Raw genomic sequence first — 18,401 nt, 5'->3', positions numbered from 1 at the left:
GATGTAGTCATTGAGGTGCCCCAACAGGTTTGGAGTGCTACAAAGCTGCAGAGTCTGAGACAAGCTCCCCCCAGCTTCATCTGGCACAGCCCCATGTCTCTTCAGATCGACGTTTTAGCCGCTGAAGCCAAGTAGGTGAAAGTCCCTGGTGCATCTGATTTGGTGTGGATGTGTGGATACTCCAGAGCGCGTAATGGCGGCAGAAGGCTGCAAACGCTGGTGCCTGAACAAAATGGACTAACATAACCCTGCAAGCGTGGGCTCCCATTTCGGAGCTTGACTGGTAAAGTCTTATAGGTCGTGCACGAAGCATCATCAGACCAAGAAGCTAGATTCGCGCACAAAGTCACGTCAATCGTGTAACTCCAAGCCGGTCGCGTCGTTTAGCAGGGCAGCCCGGGAAACCTGGCCATCTCCACCTGACAGATCGGAATTTATCGGTGATGGTGATACATCAAATTCCATACTACTACGAAGCACTGGATAGCGATAGCCATTGCTAATATCAACCTGGCATGGCAAAGAGGGGACTAGCAACAATGATCTGGCGTGAAAAGGTACATCTGATTAAATAAGATGTGGCGAAGTTGCTAGGATCATCACTGATGGGATACATGTACGAGTAGTACCTCCAATGACGGTTAAGCTAGATTACTCGCGTCCCGCATCATGAAGAAATATATCGTGAGATGACCAAGGCTATTGATGACTTGCTATTCACCATTTTGCAGGCTTTAGAGGTATTCATGACCCTGAGTGCGAGTGGAATGGAGGTCTTGACGTAGGCGGATGCCAATTCGCAGTTGAGCTGTTTATGAAAGTACACAGTATATTAGATCCCCGAAAGGCTGCACAACACGTGAATTTCTACCTCGCAACCTCCAGGATAATATGGGAAACTCTGCACTGAGGTCTCGAAATAGCGGATCTAGGACAATGGTATTTAGGTGTGTTCTGAACATATAAAGGATTATAATGACGATGAACTTCTTTCGTGGTTTGTGCCGGAGAAGTCAACGAGCGCTGGGCGTGCTATGTACTCTTTCTTATACTAAAGACTACGGAGCAGGAATGATGTACTGGGAAGAAACTAATATGAAGCCGTAGTGTAGGGCTCGGGCCATTCGAGACCCCGGTCCCTCTACTGCTGTGTTGGACCAAATTGACCGTCAAAAGACGAGGGACCCACTCGATGTAGAATGAGGTATTTTTGGTAGTTATAGGGTCTGACACACCCCCTCAGCTTGGAGAGATATCGTCAAGTTGTAGTAGCATCTGGCTTATGTCGTTGGTTGGCCTCGTTGGCCGTCATACATCTTTTCATCTACGGTGTCTGCAGGGTCTTGAACATCTTTTTTATTGTCCGCCCCTCTACCTTGAGTATGAATTCTGTAATAAAACTCTTATTTTTTGACGCGGTTTGGCTACGTCTCGAACCATTGCCGATGATCTTATGCGGAATTAGAGGACTGATAATACCCGATAAAATCTTGCAGTCTTAAGACGCAAACCCGGGCTCATAACTGTTGGACCAAATTGACCGTCAAAAGACGAGGGACCCACTCGTTGTAGAATGAGGTAGTTATAAGGTCTGACATACTGCACGTCACCTTGTCTCAGTCCCATAGACTCCCATAAACATGAGCCCAGGTACTCCGGCTGCGGGACCTCAGGCTCGTTGGGGGCTGCCGCATACCCACACCCCTATATCAGCTGTACCCCGAGCTTTACCGACGCCTCCTCCACAGGGCCGCCAGGGCCCGATGCCTCCAATGCCTCAGTTCTCATCTTCTCAGTACATGCAGCAAGATATACGGCTGCAAGTGACACTACGGGTCCCAAACCCCAATGACTGCGGACGCTTCAGAACAGAGGGGGTAGCATCGAGATGACAGGCCAGGTTCCTTTGTAAGTTTAAAAGTGTGGCCTATACCGAACACAACCTGCCCCAATCGAGGATCATCCAGGCTACTGATATCTTGTTGGACTTTGTTCGAAGCGCTCAAGAAGATTGGATAGGACAGCCATCTGGATCGGAGTGGGGCCGTGGTTGTCATTCTGGGACCTGATCGTAGCACGCGCAGTAAGGAGCGCACTCTTCGACAGTCAAACTTTGCCATCGTTAAATGAACCAATAGTATCGATATCGAAGGATACACCTAGGGCATGCTCCACCCAAGCCAGTGTTCTAGGCACTCTGAGAATGCAAGGGAACTGTCTGGCGAAGGAAGGCAAGACTATTGCACTGCGCCAACGGGTAAGTGATCAGAGTGATAGGATATAGACGGGTAAACGTACGCGTTCTTCCATAGAGTCAAAAGAAAAAACGACGACGTCCTCCTAAGACGTAACGCAGGTAGCGGTGGTCACGCGGTTGTAAACCTCGACAGTTCGCGCGGCGGGCTGCTCGTTTCAAGATGCGCGTTGCATAGTCTGGTAGCATGCGACAGGGCGGTTGCCGTTCGTAATGCCGAAGTGAGACGCCATGGAGGGTTTCTTCGTAGTGATGAGGTGGCTCAGAATAATATGGTATCTTGATGAAACACGGACTGCAATGGTGCATTGGAGATGCTGGAACCGGAGCTATAGGAGTGGGTGGATGGGCTGGAAACGGCGCACTAAATGCTAGCAAAGTAGGTTTAGGGGTTAGGGGATTCCTTGGGCCTAACAGAGTCACAGGCTTTACCGGAGGCGTAAGGGCTGGTATGGGAGGCCTGGAGTTTAGCTGGGGGCCGGAGATTATTATAGGTGGCCAAGGGGTCAGAGGAGGTTCAGGAACCTATATAGGAGACCTAGGGTTTAATGAACCCTCATGGCCTAATAGAGTCAAACGGCCGAACAGGGGCACAGGGTTTACCAGAGGCGGTCCCAACTTTTATCAAGGCGGTGGCTCTAATCAATGCTACCAAGGGACCTGAAAAAATATGAACCTCGAGAGGAACCCGATCCTGGAGACTAACTAACCTCTTCCTCAATGCAGTAAGGACTAAGATCGAATCCAGAAGCCGACCTATAAGATAGTGATAAGATGGATCATTGGTACAGCCCACGACATTCAAACAAGTTTTACATATGCTCAGATGCTAGGAGGAATGTGAAGAATCTCGAGGCTGGAGGGAAATCCCCTAAGTAGCTTCTTATTCAGTCTTTCCTTTGTCCCTTTGGTTCGGTCCGTCTGGTCAGAAGGTTTGGATTAATAGCGAACGGAAGCAGTAAATTCGAGATGGAGGCATGGAAACACAGGTTAAGGAATCCGTCTTGAAATTTTGGCTTGGGACTTCTTTATTTCTTAAAGTCGTAGTGCGTATATAACACTCGTTTCGAGTTGCGCTCATGGATGATGTGGAGACGACTATTAAGAGCAGGAAGATTGTGCCGAAATATTTTATGAGACAACTTAGTAGGCTACACCCCACTCCTAATCCTGGAGCCCTGAGCCCCTAAATGATGGTTTTCGTTTATAATTTAAGCACACACCTGATCAAGCAACTTGCTCCGAAAACATCAGCAGAATCGCCGTCCTTGAGAATATGCTCGCCTTCCTAATGTGCAGACGTCGAGTACATAGGCGCCTCCAACCCGAAAGAATCAGACTGCGGCGAGTGGCCCGTCGCGTCGCCGCGCCGACGGGGTCGTATCCCAGGTCAATGGCGTGCTGACCTCCAAATTTCGGCCGCGGTGCAAAGATAGCTGTGTTACTGATTCCATGCAGTGCACTTGCAAGGGTATTTATGCCAGGCGCCCGACCTGGTTAGTGAGTCTGCACTCATCCCTTTTCTTAGTTTCCCAATCTTGGCTGTTTAATAGTTGGTATTAAGATGACTGTCTATAAAAGCTGCCTTTATAAGTGAAGACGGGGATCGCTATATAAACCATCTCAGTATCGGGGTTAAACTGTCCAGCGAAGAAATGCGAAGAAATAGCGACGGATTCATGTGCAAGGAAACTGTCGCAGGGCTTAATTCCACCCCTGTGTTTTTATTCTCAGAACCTGTGCCCATTGAAATCACCGAGAAGATGCCGCTAGAGGCGCTTTGTGGTTATGTAGAGATTGATCAAACCTTTAAGTTTTGAAATGACATTGGCTCCTGTTTCTTAGACTTGGATGAGGCAAAGACTTATCATTTTTATTTTTATGTTTACTTGTTTTTAATGATTATGGTCCTTGCCATCATTTCAGACGTTTGAGAGTAATGTTTACTGAAAGGAAAGATAGTGATCTTCTGTTTTTAACTTGTTGCCATAAACTCAGCGCAGCCTTATTCAGAGAAAGTTAAGCAGTACCTAGGAAACACAATGTCTGTTAGTTTTCTATTTAATTTACTTCCGGTACCTATTTCCCTAATACAGATCAGATACACTGGTCCCACAATGCAGTCTGTGGTCCACTATTACGGTATTGACTTTGGGTCTATTGTTCAATTGTACATCACCCTGTTGAGCTTTAGCAGATGGTGCAGGCACTGAATTTACGCACTGATTATGCATTTATTCTCTGGAAATTCATGAATTCATGATCTAATGCAGTGAAATCATATAACTAGCATACGTAGCAGCAAGATCCGGTTGTCTCGCCATATAGCTTAATTGTGATTAATACCCCTGAAACGGTCGACTCACTTTGGTGCGAGTGCATATGGGGTGTGAATTGTTGTATTGGGAAAGGATGGCCAGGTCAGCTATTCTGGCCTGGCAGAGCTCTTTTTACAGCTCTTATCTATCTTATCTATAGCTACAGGGTAACCCCCCATAGGTTCACGTAGATTTATATGAAGGCCAAAAAAAGATGTTTCTTTTTCTTTCTCTATGATGGTTACTTCTGGTTTTGGGGCGGGATTTTGTAGCCCTGTACTTGGCCGTACCTTCCCACCTCACGTATCACACTTAGTGTTTCATCATGGGGCTGAGGCGAAGATTAGCGTCCTTCTTACCAAAGGCACTTCTGACGCCGTAATTCCGCTGTCGGTGTCTTTTCGCCCTTTTCGCGAATGAAGTGGATGGTGTCCTTTCCACCACGGTCGCTTTTTGGTCTATCCATGTTCTTTGAGTAGGGATAGCCGTTCTCTTTCCAGATGAGCACAGTAACTTCTGAAATTCGCATGGGTCGGGATTTCGGCCATGTTTGGGGGCTTCGCAGGGTCTGTCACCATCATCGTCTTGACCATAGCCACCAAGTTCATTCTCTCCTCAGAGGGTGGACCTTGCATTGCGGATCGTTCGACCATTGTCCATGACTACTCACGATCAAAAACCTCCTCTAATCCGGGGAAACGCAAGCAAAACTTGCTCCCTGGAGGGTTCGACTCGGCTTTGCACTCCTCAATGTACCCCTGCAAGTCCCAATCCTTCAGCCCTGTTGCCGGGGTGGGGGAGGGGGCCCACCGATTTGGCAGGTAGTCGTACAGCTCATGTACGAATCCGTTGGTGCCTGCATGGTCGGTAAATCGTGAGCCGTTCAGCCCTAATATCTGGAAGCAACTGTTAGCGAAATAGCGATAGAGGCGTGATAGCGGAGACGTTTTACCAAGTATGCGGTTGTAGCACTTAAATTTCTCCAAGTTTCTGGTGCAAGCATACTTACTTACGTAAACTTAGGTAAACCTAGGTAAGATATCCTGCACCTTTCAGTTCATGCTCCACTAGAAACAAATGCAGCATTGCCTCGTACCTACAGCTATCATTACCACCAAACAGCATCTCGGTAATAGGAGAAACGGCACGTTTGAAAACTGCACCGCTGAGCTGGACTCCGACAATCAAAAGCTGTCACAACCGACAGCTCACAACATAGTGAGAACCAGAGGTAAAAAGCACATCCGGGATCACAGGGCAAACTGGAGGCGCAGGCTCTAATGGAGACTCGGCGGCCAGCAAAACCCAGTCAAGCACCTAAGCATATTATTCCAACCTCAAGAAAAACCCGTTTCTGAGCGTCAACTACTCCCATCTGTCGACCCGCGTCAGCCTTTGGCCCCCAACGGCTTTTTCCCCCCAATTCCTGCTACAAAGCTAGTTGACAGGATTCTGAGTACTAAGCCCCAAATCCTCCGGTGTATCAGTCCCTGTAATATCTTCAGCAACGAATTCTCTGTGTAACAGCTACTTCTATGCTCAGACGTGATCAGCAGTCGCAAAATTTGCAACCACGAGGCACATTTTCCGTAAGTAAGGCACTTCTGACCATTTTCACTCCTTTCGATTAGAAGAGAAAGGGAGCCTCATCAAATTCCATGCTTTGTTATAGCTTGCGATAACTCCGATACCATCCCCCACCCAGTGAGAACTTAGATTTAATCCATAAGCCGACCTTTAAGAACGTGATAAGATGTATCATCGATATAGCGCATAGAACTATTTTCATGGAATGTTAGGTTCGGTCCAATTGTTTTTGGTACTCTTTCTCTGGGTCATAAAATACACATGACACTCGTTTAGGGATCAGTTCTCGTGTTTAAGGTGTACTGTTTGGTCTTACTACAAACTCGCTCGTTTGAGGACCGGTTTGGTTGGGAGCGTATGTTGCATCAATACTAGCTAGAATCTAACCTTTACCAACTACTGCTCACTATCAGTGTCTCGTTGTTGTGTTTTAGTTAATTGACAGCTTCTAAAGTTAAGCCATCTTTTTCTCATCCTAAGTACAAAGTATCATACAATATGAAAATTTCCTTGAAGAATGGAAGAGTAAATAACAGCCATAGCCATTGGGGAACCCCAGTAATGAGGCAGTAGAAGCGAGAAGATCATACAGCACAGGAGGCACAGTACGCCTCTGCCCTGGCGACTTCGAGGGAAGGGTAGGGGAAGACAGACTATTTGGCTATCTTAAACCAGCGTAAGCTTGGCAGTGAAATAAATCATCTATAAGACACGGATAAACCAGTTGTATGATCTCGTTGCTGACAATACTCGTACAAGTCCTTCAACAAAGCCCCTTAAGGCGGAAACCCAAATACACTCCATCCAAAAGCCAGTCCAAACTAGAGCGGCAACGTCATGCCATCGAAAACCCGAGCACCATTTTGCATATGTTGGCTGAGGGATCCGGCTCATTGGTGGGCCTGTGGAGCCTCTCCAATCCCAAAGCTGCCGGCGATCCCACTCATCAATTAAAATCAAATCCTCGGCCCACAACAAGCTCCCCAAGGACGTGGATAACTTCTCGACTTTCCTGGCATCTCAGACATTCAAAGCCGCTGCATCTATCCCAGTGCCCCACTCGGAGAAGCAAGCGCCGCAGCGGTATCTGCCAGTACGCCTTGCACCCGCTGCGACCTCGCATCAACCGACTCGCTGAACACGGCACCGCCGTTGGTTTCCGAAGCAACGTAACAGGCTGTTTTTCCGTGTTGTTTGATGTTCTTGTCGATTGCCGAGCTATCCATGTTGGAATACCTGTGCCGTTTCTTTGTGGGCTTATGGCTGTCGAGCTGCAGTTAGTTAAGACTGATGCGAGAACAAGTTGGGTTCAGAAAAGGGGCTCCCTGAGATCAGGGACCGTTTTTCAGCTCTTACCCGCTGTAAAGTGAGGCCGTTGTGCTGGTAGGCATGGCTTGTGTGGATAGTGTTGTAGTAACCAGAGAAAGACAGGGAGGAGTTGACATGGTGGGACAAGACTAGCACGAGAAAGATGTGTACGAAAGTCAAGTATTCTTGTTTTGCCTACCCCGTCTCAAATGATATAAAAGTGTTGGAAGAAAAGTGTTGGAAGAAAAGTGTTGGAAGAAAAGTGTGGGAAGGTTTGTGTTGCCGGTATTGAAAAAGACTAAAGTGCCAAACGAGTTCCGAGAGAATGTCAGGAGAGGTTGTAAACAGATTTCGCGGATACGAAGAAACCAAAACTTCAGCGAAGTGAAAAGAGAATAAGTAGATGTAGTAGTTTTCAGTGTGCTGTTGCACAGAGAGTGAAGACAAGGCAAGTGGAACAGCACGAGTCAACTCACTCTGCATCATCTACCGACATATGCCTGGGTACAGAGAACTAGAGTAGTCGATACCGATTCTATTACCAAGAATGGTGTCTCTGATTACAATCCGACGTTCTTCCATATTGCGTTCATTTTAAATCAAGCGCCGTTGATTTCTTACCACTTGATGGTAGTACAAGCGTACTTTGGCAGCTGACAATTCATGAGGCTGGACGGGCTAATGAAAGCACCCGAATGTAGGCGTCCTTTTCTGGGTAACAACTGCCGATGACCTTGTCTCTCTATCCAGGGCTGAACGAAATCGTCAGGCCAGAGTAGATGACAAAGTTGGGGCCGAAATGATATCCAGCATTGTGAGAGTCGTGGGGTGGCATCAATGAGAGCAGAGGTGGAGATGCTACTCAGTGCGGCCAGATGAGTAGTTCGACAGCATATCTGCAGAATCCTTCGAGAAAAGGTTAGAGCCGTTTCACAAGGATATGTATAAGCACCAGTTCCAACCGGCTTCCAAGCTGATCGGCAAGCCGACCGAGTAGTTCACCCTAAGATATGACACGCATGTTCAGCTGTAAGCTCTCTGACAAGGCTTAACTAGTAGTCCACACGTGTCTCACTCCGGCCGGCCATTGATGGTGCTTGAGTGCTGGGTCAGAACACCGAGTGGCCACCAATCGGAAAATACGGAAGGATGCCGTAAACCAAACGCTCGGAGACGAAGAGTAAATCGAAATGAAATGGTTAGCAGGGACCAAAGACGCAGGGTAGAAAGGGAGACTCTGACATCGTGCAGTAGATCGTAGGCAGTGGGGGCCGAAGAATCGTCGAGGCTGGGCGCTGCAGAGTACCATGCTCAGCATCATGCCCATTGCGCACACTATCGGCCTGGCCGACACAATCATCAACACCAAGCGCCAGGATCGCAAGCATGGTTCCAAGTGACGCTTCCCTTTTGGCTTCCAGCCTGCTTCTCCTCGATCGCCAGGCTCGATAACCTTCCCATCATCGTACTCCATGCACAGCTTTCCATGGCGGGGGAAGCTGAGGTCTCGGGTGCATGGAGAAGTTTTCTGTTGTAACACGAAGCCAGTCGCCTAATATGATTGGCGTTGCGTATATTTGTCATCGGTATCATCTCGTTTTGGCCCCCACAACGTGAGAAGGCGGCTTAGGTATTGATGTATGGGGTGTGGTCTTTTGCATTTCAGCGCGCTTAATCACACGCGGCGCAGCATGAAAAGGCATATAAAGGCAGCAAGGCCAACCAGCCAAGACGACCAGGATTCTTGCCACCTGAACAACCAAAAAAGGAAGACGAGGTGCCCCTGGAATTCTGGGGTCAAAAGCCTGCCCCCAATATAACATGCTGCTACTTTCTTCTTGTTTTCATTTCCTCGGTCGCAGAGGGGGACGGCGGCTCGATCAGAGTCGGAGGCATCGCATTAGCCATATCGGAAGGGGCGAATGATGTTCCGGACGATGTGGATGGTTGAAGATGGTTGAAGATGCCAGGCTATCTGGGGGCTCCACCGGCTGTATCGTAGGACATAGGATCCGATACGGATGGAGAGTAGATGGACACTTGCCCATGCATCGCGCCCAGACGTGGTTATCAACCGGACGGAGAAAGATCCAAGAACTTGGAGTTCTAACCAGAAAGGTTCGGGGTTCACACTTGACTTATATGTGACTAGTATGCCTGAGACTGTGCTTTTCCCTGAACATCCGGTGAAAGCTAGACCTACCTCGTCTAAGCAATTGCCGCCCCTCTCCACTGATATGTGCCCGTGAACTGAAGTTTCCTCGAGAAACCCGTATTCTTGCCAATCACCATTGAGCAGTGGCGGTCGCAATACGACATCACTGCGTACTCCCCCAATTATATCGAAGTGCCAGTTCTATCCCAAAAACCAAGGGTGAAAAGAGCGAGCCAATGAGTTGAGCATACACTTATATCCATGTAATTATTGATTGGTGACAGCCAACGAAAAACGACCTTCCCACTCCGCACTTTTGAACCACCAATCAAATGACGGTTCAATTCGGAATTCAACTTGGGCAGTCCAAGAAGTTTGACTGTCAAATTTTCAACTGATGCAGTGGACGATCTGAGTTATATCCGCAAAGATCTTGCTCCCTCAACAACTTAATGTTAACTAGCTGTTACAGTCTGTCTATACAAGACTTTGATTTGGCCAGCCAAAATTTGCGGGTAGTCCATGATTTATTATATACGAGGGTTGGTAGAAATGGAAGAATGATTGACTGCTTGCTGTATTGAATCTATGAAGCGAGCGACCTATAGTTAAATAGACTGCAAATCTAACCCTCAGAACCAAGTTATTATGACGTGATCACACAAGCCGTCCAGCTCGTCAATTAGATAAACCATAATAACTGTTGAGGCATTTCAGGCCGGTTGCGAAGGTTTGGCCCCATAACCACATCCTAGATTTTGGGGGATGCGTAGCGACTCTCAGATAATAAGCTTAAAGTAATGTGATATTATCGTGCTTTGTAATTACACGCAAGGTAACTGACTTCTTGCTTGAGGCGCCAAGCTAATGCTATGAGCCATAAGTGGAAGGCTTTGAATGTTTGGTACTGGTCAACATATATATCACTTCAAAGAACCAAAAACTATTCGGAAAGGAGACAGGTTCAGATATTTATAGCAAATTATGTAGTAAGCAGATGATATAATTGAAAGATTGAAACCTTTGTATCTGGGAACCCCTCGAACTGAGGGAGGCTGGATATTGCGCTTCTGTATGTGACAGGAAAGTGCCACCAGAATTAAAACATGAGTATCGCGAGATTATCTATTCGCTCAACCATAGACTGCCGATGAGATATAATATCGGGACTGACAGTCACTCTCTGAGAACAAAAACATGTATCATTTCCCCGAAACAGGCACGGGACATGTAACGGTTTCGGTCATGGTGTTCAGCCTAAATCGCTGGAAAGAATAACTCGAAACTACCCCCTGTCAAGTCGCTTGTTCGTATGGTATACTTCAGAGGCAAGAACGTAGAATATTCGTAGGCGTTTTACTAAGAGTAGACGGTATCGAACCGATTACTTTTTACTGCAAATCTAACAACAAAAGCTCTGACCGTCTGATTCCACTGTTCATCATTGGGAATATATTAAAAGGCACATGTTTTTTGAACCATGGAAATAAACGGTATCTTTTGCCTGTTCGGTGGAAGCAGCTCCAAACGCTTTTCTACAAGAAGAAAGAAAATATTTAAATGGTAACGTCCCACACCCACATCCGGGACACCCCCACATGTGGGACGCCCTAAAAATGATGCTGTATATTATAACCATTGACTTCAACCTTTTTTTACACTTATTCTGATGCGACTACAATACAGCTTTCACCGTCACTAGGGTTTTCAGACTCGCTAGACTCATCTGTACTATCCTCAATTTCACCAGCCTCGATTTGAGCTTTCCGAATAGCCTTGATATTAGTAAACTTCGAATTAGGGCTCATCTTGACCTTCCTCCGCTTCCTAGCCCTACTAGCCTCAAGCTCTGCCTCTATTGCCTCAATCTTTCGCTGTGCGACAGCTAACTGGTAGTCCTTCTCATCAAAGCCCTTTTGAACTTTCCGAAAGAGTAGCCGCTGGGTATTTGGATCACTATCAAGCTTGCTGAATAAGCTGAGTTGATCTTGGAGCTTATCTCTCCTCTTAGGCGTTAATCAGGCTACTGCTGATGTCTCTAACGTCCAGTCCTGACTACTAGAGTACCCTTTGCAAGTCTGACTAGGCTGTTTGATTGGTGCTGATGTATTCTCAAGGAGCAGGGGGCTCATAAGGGGTCTAGCTATGCTCGAAGGCCAGAGACCAGTATATTTCCATCCACTGATAATGTTCTTGACGGTCAATGCTGCTAGACGTGCCTTTCTATATCATAGGAGAAAGTTTCTCTTCCCTACGACAGTAGTAGTATCCCATTGGTTAAGGTAACCAAGCTCTTTCTTATAGGCTGCCTTGAGGGGTCCAAAGACTGACTGATCGAGAGGCTGGAGAATGTGGGATGTGTGTGGCGGTAAGAAAAGCAAGTGTATCTTGTTTATGAAGCAGAGGTACATAAACTCTGTCGTTTCGTGGCTACTATGCCCATCTAGGATAAGTAACCTAGTCTCTTCAGGGTCCTCTGGTTGAGTCAAAGGAATAAAGATCTTTTGTAGCCATTCAATAGCCGTAGAGTCTGACATCCACCCATTCTCTGTTGCTGTAAACCTCCAGGCTTCGTATGGAGTCAAGTCCAGAGGGAACCACTGCTGCTGGACAGAATTCCCCTTGTATATCACAAGTGGGGGTAGTGCAGTACCAGTCGCAGAGATACACTCTATAAGAAATGTCCAAGCTCGAGATCCAGGCTGTTTCTTCCGTATAGAACGAGTCTCAGATGATCCTAGAACAAGACCATTTGATCCTCTACCTTCTAGAATACCTATCTCATCCATATTGTATCGATTCGAGGCCTTAATAGCTTTGATCTCAGGGATAGCGAGGTATTTGAACCATTGCCTGATCACATTAGCTGAGGCTCCATTAATACGCTAGGAATCGATAGCTCTGCTTCTCTGGACCTTGAATGAAGGGTTCCTCTTGATAAAAGCCTGGACCCAGTTCTTTCCAAGTGGTTCGGTGTCTCCGTGGATCTGTAGGATACGCTCGGCGAAGTCTTTGAGCTGTTGATGGGTTGGTGGGAGGCCTAGGGCAGCCTGGATTCGAACCCATTCAGCCAGATGGGATTCCTGGGCTGGAGAGAGCCTCTGGTAGTCAGCGAAGGCTATATCTCTTGACTGGGCTCCCTGAATCCGTCGTGAAAGAGTAGACCTTGGGACACCATGCTCATATGCTGCTTTTCGGAGGCTTTGACCGGTAGCTATTGCTTGAAGAGCTCGATAAATATCATCTTCGGTATAACTCTCAAAGGCTGCAGCTACGGAACGGCCATCCATGGGCAATTCGTCCGAGTGCTTCACGCAGCACACAGGTGGTGTGCCTGGGGCACGCAACAGATAGATAAGCTGCTTCGAGCTTTATCCTAGTCGACCGGTGCAGACGGGTCCGGTTCCTATGGCACTACTTCCTTCACTGTACGAATAGTTAATATTCAATGTTTTTCAAACAATTTGACTTTGAAGCTGAGGGAGCTGTGGCTGGTTTAATATTTATAGGGGAGCCACATGGTAAGATATCTGGATTCGACAAACTACCTGTACATGGAATCGAATGGTATATTAACTGTTACCACTGATAGAGGCCCGCGATGTGGTGATATAATCCCAGACACTAGTTTTGGCCGCACCTGCCCTTCCATTGCTGTGTGCTCCTTCTCAGCTGTTTCTCAGGGGTTTATCCACGTTTCTTTTCCATTGTTTCCCCTGAGGTAGGTGGGTCTCATCGAATTTCTGGGTCGATTGAGTATACCGAAAACTGCTGTTCTGCAAAGTTCCTACTTATTTCCGTCGTGCTGGTTCTGTTGATTAGCCCAGTATAACGGATGCTAGTGATATATGGCAACACAAGTGGTCAATTACTTCAGAGAGTAGTTTTCCGTGATGTTAATCTTGTAGTTGAGATACCATTTAGGCTCGTACACGTCGCTCTTCGCGGTATCTTCCTGCCCGTTCGAGGGGACTTACATTCATGTAGCAGGCTGAGCTTACGTCTTAGTCTCCAATATATATCTGGAAAATGATATTGGAACACTGTAGTCGTACAGTCTCAAAGGATGGGGTAAATGAAAACGTAGACAGGCGAGAAGTTGCTTCTTGCTTGGAATGACGGTCGATTTTTATTTGGGAGGTCTGCCTCAGCCCAGGAGAAGCGCCACAAAAGTCAAACCAAACGCCCTGTGGCTCAATCAACTCTTTATCTCTATGTTGTTGAAATAAGGTCGCCCTAGGTAGAATCAAGGCCCACAATCCCGGTCTCTCTAACGATAGTAGTGTTCTCGTTGTCGCTGGATAATTGAAATATGAGAATGCATCAGCGGTGAGAGACATGATCATGAAATTAAGACACAATATCTATTCAGCGTCAAGTTCCATAGATCAAGGAGTAGATCACATGAGAGACCTATTTATTCATCCATGCTTGCAACTAAGTACAAAGCAACGCATTACTCGTCATTTCGTACTTCAAGGAGTAGATCACATGAGAGACCTATTTATTCATCCATGCTTGCAACTAAGTACAAAGCAACGCATTACTCGTCATTTCGTACTTGAAACAAATCTTGTCATTTCTCGTCAATCATAACACCGTTGCCATCCTGTCCACGTTGACTTTGTATTGCTGCCGTTGGGCAAAAGAAGCGATGGTGGAAAAGGAGGTTCGGATTGAGCTTCGAAGAGGGAGTGGAAGAGGACCAGGACAATATGTCGAAGAGGGAGTGGGCGAGGTCAAGGACAATATGTCGAAGGAGTGGGAGAGGACAAGGACAATATGTCGAAGCGCCACAGCTTGATGGTCTTTGGAACAATTGGTTTCGTACAAGACGTTGTTCATCATACAAGATGACTGACCGAGTTATCCTGATGTTGAAATATCCTGAATCGGTAATTAACCCCTGGGTTGTGCCCCAACATGCGAAGACAAGAGCTTGTTGGTGTTGTCCAGCACGTCGCGGATGCGGGCAGCCCTGGCATCGAGAGGCTCGAAGTTCGCGGCGCCAGTGTTCGTAACATCAAGCATATAAGTCGCCGTTCTGTTCGTCGAGGTATCTGCATCGCTCACTCCGGTCGTCTCGGAGTACCTGTGAGGAACCTTGACAGGCTCTTCACTGGGTAGGTAGTAAGCGAAAGAATGGAGGGTCAAGATCACGGGGCAGGGAAATAGAGGTTGGGAGAGAAAGTGGTTAATTAATATGAATGTTCGTACCCATTGACAAGCAAGGCGGTCGTGCAAATTGACATGGCGAAATATCGAGATATTGACACACGTAAGCAGGTCTGGTGATATCGGAAGTGGCCAATTGAACCGTAGGGGAATAGAGAACGCGAGTGGATGCGCTACAAGGAGAAAAAGTTGGCAACCTGGCGTAGTTATTCGGAAGAATCGAAATGAGTATGTCTGCAAGATTGGTCGTTGAATCCCAAGGGAAAGCAGTTCCGCAGCGTCACCGAGGGGCGAGGGGAAGGGATGTGGGTGTTTACAGACATGGACGCATTAAATGACATGGCGAGCGAGACGTCGACACGGTGGGACTTAAAGTTGATCACGGGCAATGAGATTCATGCAGCTCTACCGATTCATGTTACCTTCTCCTGGAGCAAGTAACTTGGACTAGTGCGCGTCAATTACGAGTCTGTCATGAGGACTGTGTGGTCTGACAGGGCGACTTACCAGTTATCATGTTCATCGATCGTAGATGCTTCAAACTCAAGATAAGTTCGACAGAAGCATATCCAGATATGGGCCCTTCATTGTACCATAGTACAGTATCTGCGGTTATATTTACCAAGACGGGATGGCTCTATGGTTTTGGCATTCGACGAGTGACTGGATACCGCTTTCATGATTGTCGATGTCGAGGTAGGTGTGGGTAAGGTGTTTTCCCTCAGAGAGTACAGAGCTACTGTACCTGCACAGCACTGTAAAGTAGCCTGTGCAAGAGCATGGCGGGCATCATCACAATGCACGTCAGGTTTATCAGTAATTGAAGGTAAAGTTGAGTGAAATTGAATGTCTTCATTGAACAATGAGCCAGGGCAACTGAGCAATGGGGTCCCAGGTACCAAACCATATGGAGTAGAAAACATGGTCTGGCCTTGCCTTGTGCACTGTATCAACCATTTTTTCGCGCGCCAGGACTTCTTCAGCCGCCAAGAATAGGAACCTTTGAAGATGACAGAGGGCGATGACGTGGACGTACGAGCTCGTCTTCTGTCTTGCGCGTGCGCTTGCCAGAGCAGACCCTCGAGACCATCTCCCCGGCTTGCGATCTCGAGCTTTCGCCACCGCCAATCCGTTGCCCCCTCGTTGATCACCTAGTCGACTCTGCGAATAAATGAATATTGGCAACTCGTCGTCCGAGTTCAGTGGTGTGCCGGCCTGTGGACCTGCTTATAGTTAGCGCGGAAGCCACCATGATTAACCTGAAGCAAAGCTATCCCCAGGAAGGAGGATGGCAAGTGATTGCTGCAGCAGCACTGCTTCTCATCACTCCAATAATCCGCGCAGGCAACGGCACTAGTCGACAAGGCAACCAGTTTATCGCAGGTCGGAGCAATGGTTTTGCCTCACTGAGCGGCTGCGTGTTCGAGAGGTCAGGCGGTCTGTCGGTTCAGGGTCAACTGAATCCCCTCGCCCCTGCAGGTGTACTTGGCTTCCTTCACTTGGATTCTCACCCTCCCATCCTTCAACAAAGTCCGGAGGTGACTGGGCTCGGTTAGTCGCCAGAGATCATCGGAGAGAATCAATATTGCGCCGAGTTTGATGGAGGTCGAATTCGTGCAAGATGTTGGAGTCAACGGAGAGCAAGGAGCCGCTATACGGGGAGAAACTCTTGTAGATAATGAGACGCCGACATGTCTGGAGTATCCAAATAATTTAGAGATTACGATATCTAATATATCACAGTCCTTCGCACCCATAAATGGTATTTTTGACTCTTTCGTAGACGCGCAATCTCACATTTGGGGGTTTTGCCATGTTCCAATGACAGAGCTCTTGCCGCTCAAGTGTGGGATTTCGTCATGGTCCAATGAAAGCCCTACTAGATGAACTAATTCCCTGCTGTCCAATGGCCTCCCTAGACGCCTTTTTGGGGGCTGCAGCATAATCGAGATTTGATGGTTTCGCCCGTATTTGGACAATGAATCCAAACACGCCCGGGTCGCTGCCTAGTGGGGTTTCACCCAATCATATCAATAAATATATGTCCCGTCAACGAAGATACGGTGTGTGCATTCATAAACGTGCTGCGCCCCCAAGACCTGTTATTTTCAGCTTTCGAGCAGTACCGATCCTAAGTTCTTACTACCATGCCTGCTTCATGATGGCAGCGACATCACAAACTCACAATGACGCGAACTCCGATACGCCAGGAAGAATGGGATCAATACAAATCAATTATCAAGGAGCTTTACCTACATCGGGATTTGAAGATGAGAGAAGTTATAAACATCATGGCCAGAGAGCACGGATTTGAGATGTCGTAAGATCACGCACGCGCAGTGAAAGATAGCTCACTGACACATCTATCCAGGAAACGCCAATTTGAATCCAAAGTGATTAGTGAATGGAGATTAACCAAGAATATCAACGCAAGTGATAGGCATGCCATGTCAAGGATTAGAGACAGACGCCGCAAAGTCGATGGAAAGGACACTGTATTTATAATTCGAGGACGGGCCATATCCCGGCAAAAGATACAGCGGTTGGATCGAGGGCTGCCTTTGGTACCTCTGGGAAACGAACTTCAGGCCAACCCCGATTCCATGGATGGTAAGACCACTCACACAGATTCATTATCATTTGGGCTCCTAGTTGCTGTTCTGGGAGTGACTTCTAACATTATGTAAACCATAGTCAGAACACCCTCGGACGTGGAGTACCATACACCAGAGGGGTCTCCTTGCATCAGAACAAGCCAAGAACCATCAGAGGTCAACTTTTCGAACAGTATATTCGACTTTGAGTCGTTTGTAAGCCCTATGGATTCGGACAATATCCAGCAAGAACCTGTGGTTCATTCTGGAATCGACAACAGCAACACGAGCCTTTCAGGCACCATGAGCACCATGAGCACCTGCTCTACTTTCGACGCGCGGGTTACACCTGAGCACCCATATAAGTACCCAAAGGAATATTCAGCTAATAGTGTATTAACACAGGAGAAAGAACCTTCCAGAACCCTGGTGCAATCACTTGAGGATCCTGGGAGATTGGAAACTCTTAACACAGATCAAAGGCCTCAGGGTCGCGAAATCTCAAGGACTACCTGCATATACAAGCAGAGTAAAGTGTTGGGTTCAAGGGGAGGATATGCCTGCCCATTTAGACAACGAAATAGGCTACGTTTTAACGTGCGAACATATAAGGATTGTGCCTTGCAAGAGTGGCCTACCCTTTTATCGCTCAAGTACGTCAGCAAGCCTATTTAGAAGCTATCCGGAATTGACCCACCTAGAAGGCGACATATCAAAAGCTGTCATACGCAGCCGATTGGCAGTAACCAGCAAGCTCATATCTGCGTGAGGTGCCAGAAAGCCTTTCCCGCCCATGAAGAACTCATAGACCACATGAGGGCGCCATCAGATCGTATCTGCACATATAGAGCTCCAAAAGAAGATCACCGAACTCACGAACCGGAAGACGGAATTGATAAAAAGGTGGAATCCATGTTGTCAGACCGGAAACAGAAGATAAACACTTGGGAATCCTTGTGGCGGCTGCTCTTCCCAGAAGATAATATTATCCCCTCGCCAGGTAATGAAAT

At 47.3% G+C, this 18,401-nt stretch overlaps 3 protein-coding genes across 3 annotated transcripts; 2 read left to right on the top strand and 1 right to left on the bottom strand.

The window, feature by feature from the left end:
- Positions 1 to 4,884: 4,884 nt before the first annotated feature.
- On the bottom strand, positions 4,885 to 5,697 carry BCR38DRAFT_414548 (uncharacterized protein; the record flags this gene model as incomplete). Its single annotated transcript, XM_040858944.1, has 4 exons — positions 4,885 to 5,156; positions 5,243 to 5,478; positions 5,586 to 5,601; positions 5,673 to 5,697. 4 exons carry the CDS (start codon positions 5,695 to 5,697, stop codon positions 4,885 to 4,887), a joined length of 549 nt encoding a protein of 182 aa, XP_040710113.1.
- A 1,173-nt stretch (positions 5,698 to 6,870) lies between these two features.
- On the top strand, positions 6,871 to 7,771 carry BCR38DRAFT_451257 (uncharacterized protein; the record flags this gene model as incomplete). Its single annotated transcript, XM_040861452.1, has 2 exons — positions 6,871 to 7,422; positions 7,516 to 7,771. Coding segments are annotated over exons 1-2 (544 nt in total), but the record flags the coding sequence as incomplete, so codon positions are not given.
- Positions 7,772 to 16,888: 9,117 nt separating this feature from the next.
- On the top strand, positions 16,889 to 18,165 carry BCR38DRAFT_118399 (Clr5 domain-containing protein). The gene is made up of 3 exons (XM_040853446.1): positions 16,889 to 17,117; positions 17,169 to 17,407; positions 17,492 to 18,165. Exons 1-3 carry the CDS (start codon positions 16,984 to 16,986, stop codon positions 18,064 to 18,066), a joined length of 948 nt encoding a protein of 315 aa, XP_040710111.1. The 5' UTR covers positions 16,889 to 16,983; the 3' UTR covers positions 18,067 to 18,165.
- Positions 18,166 to 18,401: the final 236 nt, after the last annotated feature.

This window comes from Pseudomassariella vexata (genome assembly GCF_002105095.1).
Source record: "Pseudomassariella vexata strain CBS 129021 chromosome Unknown BCR38scaffold_23, whole genome shotgun sequence".
Taxonomy (NCBI): Eukaryota; Fungi; Ascomycota; class Sordariomycetes; order Amphisphaeriales; family Pseudomassariaceae; genus Pseudomassariella; species Pseudomassariella vexata.
Note: the sequence above shows the minus strand (reverse complement) of the source record. Positions and strands in the feature narration are given on the sequence as shown.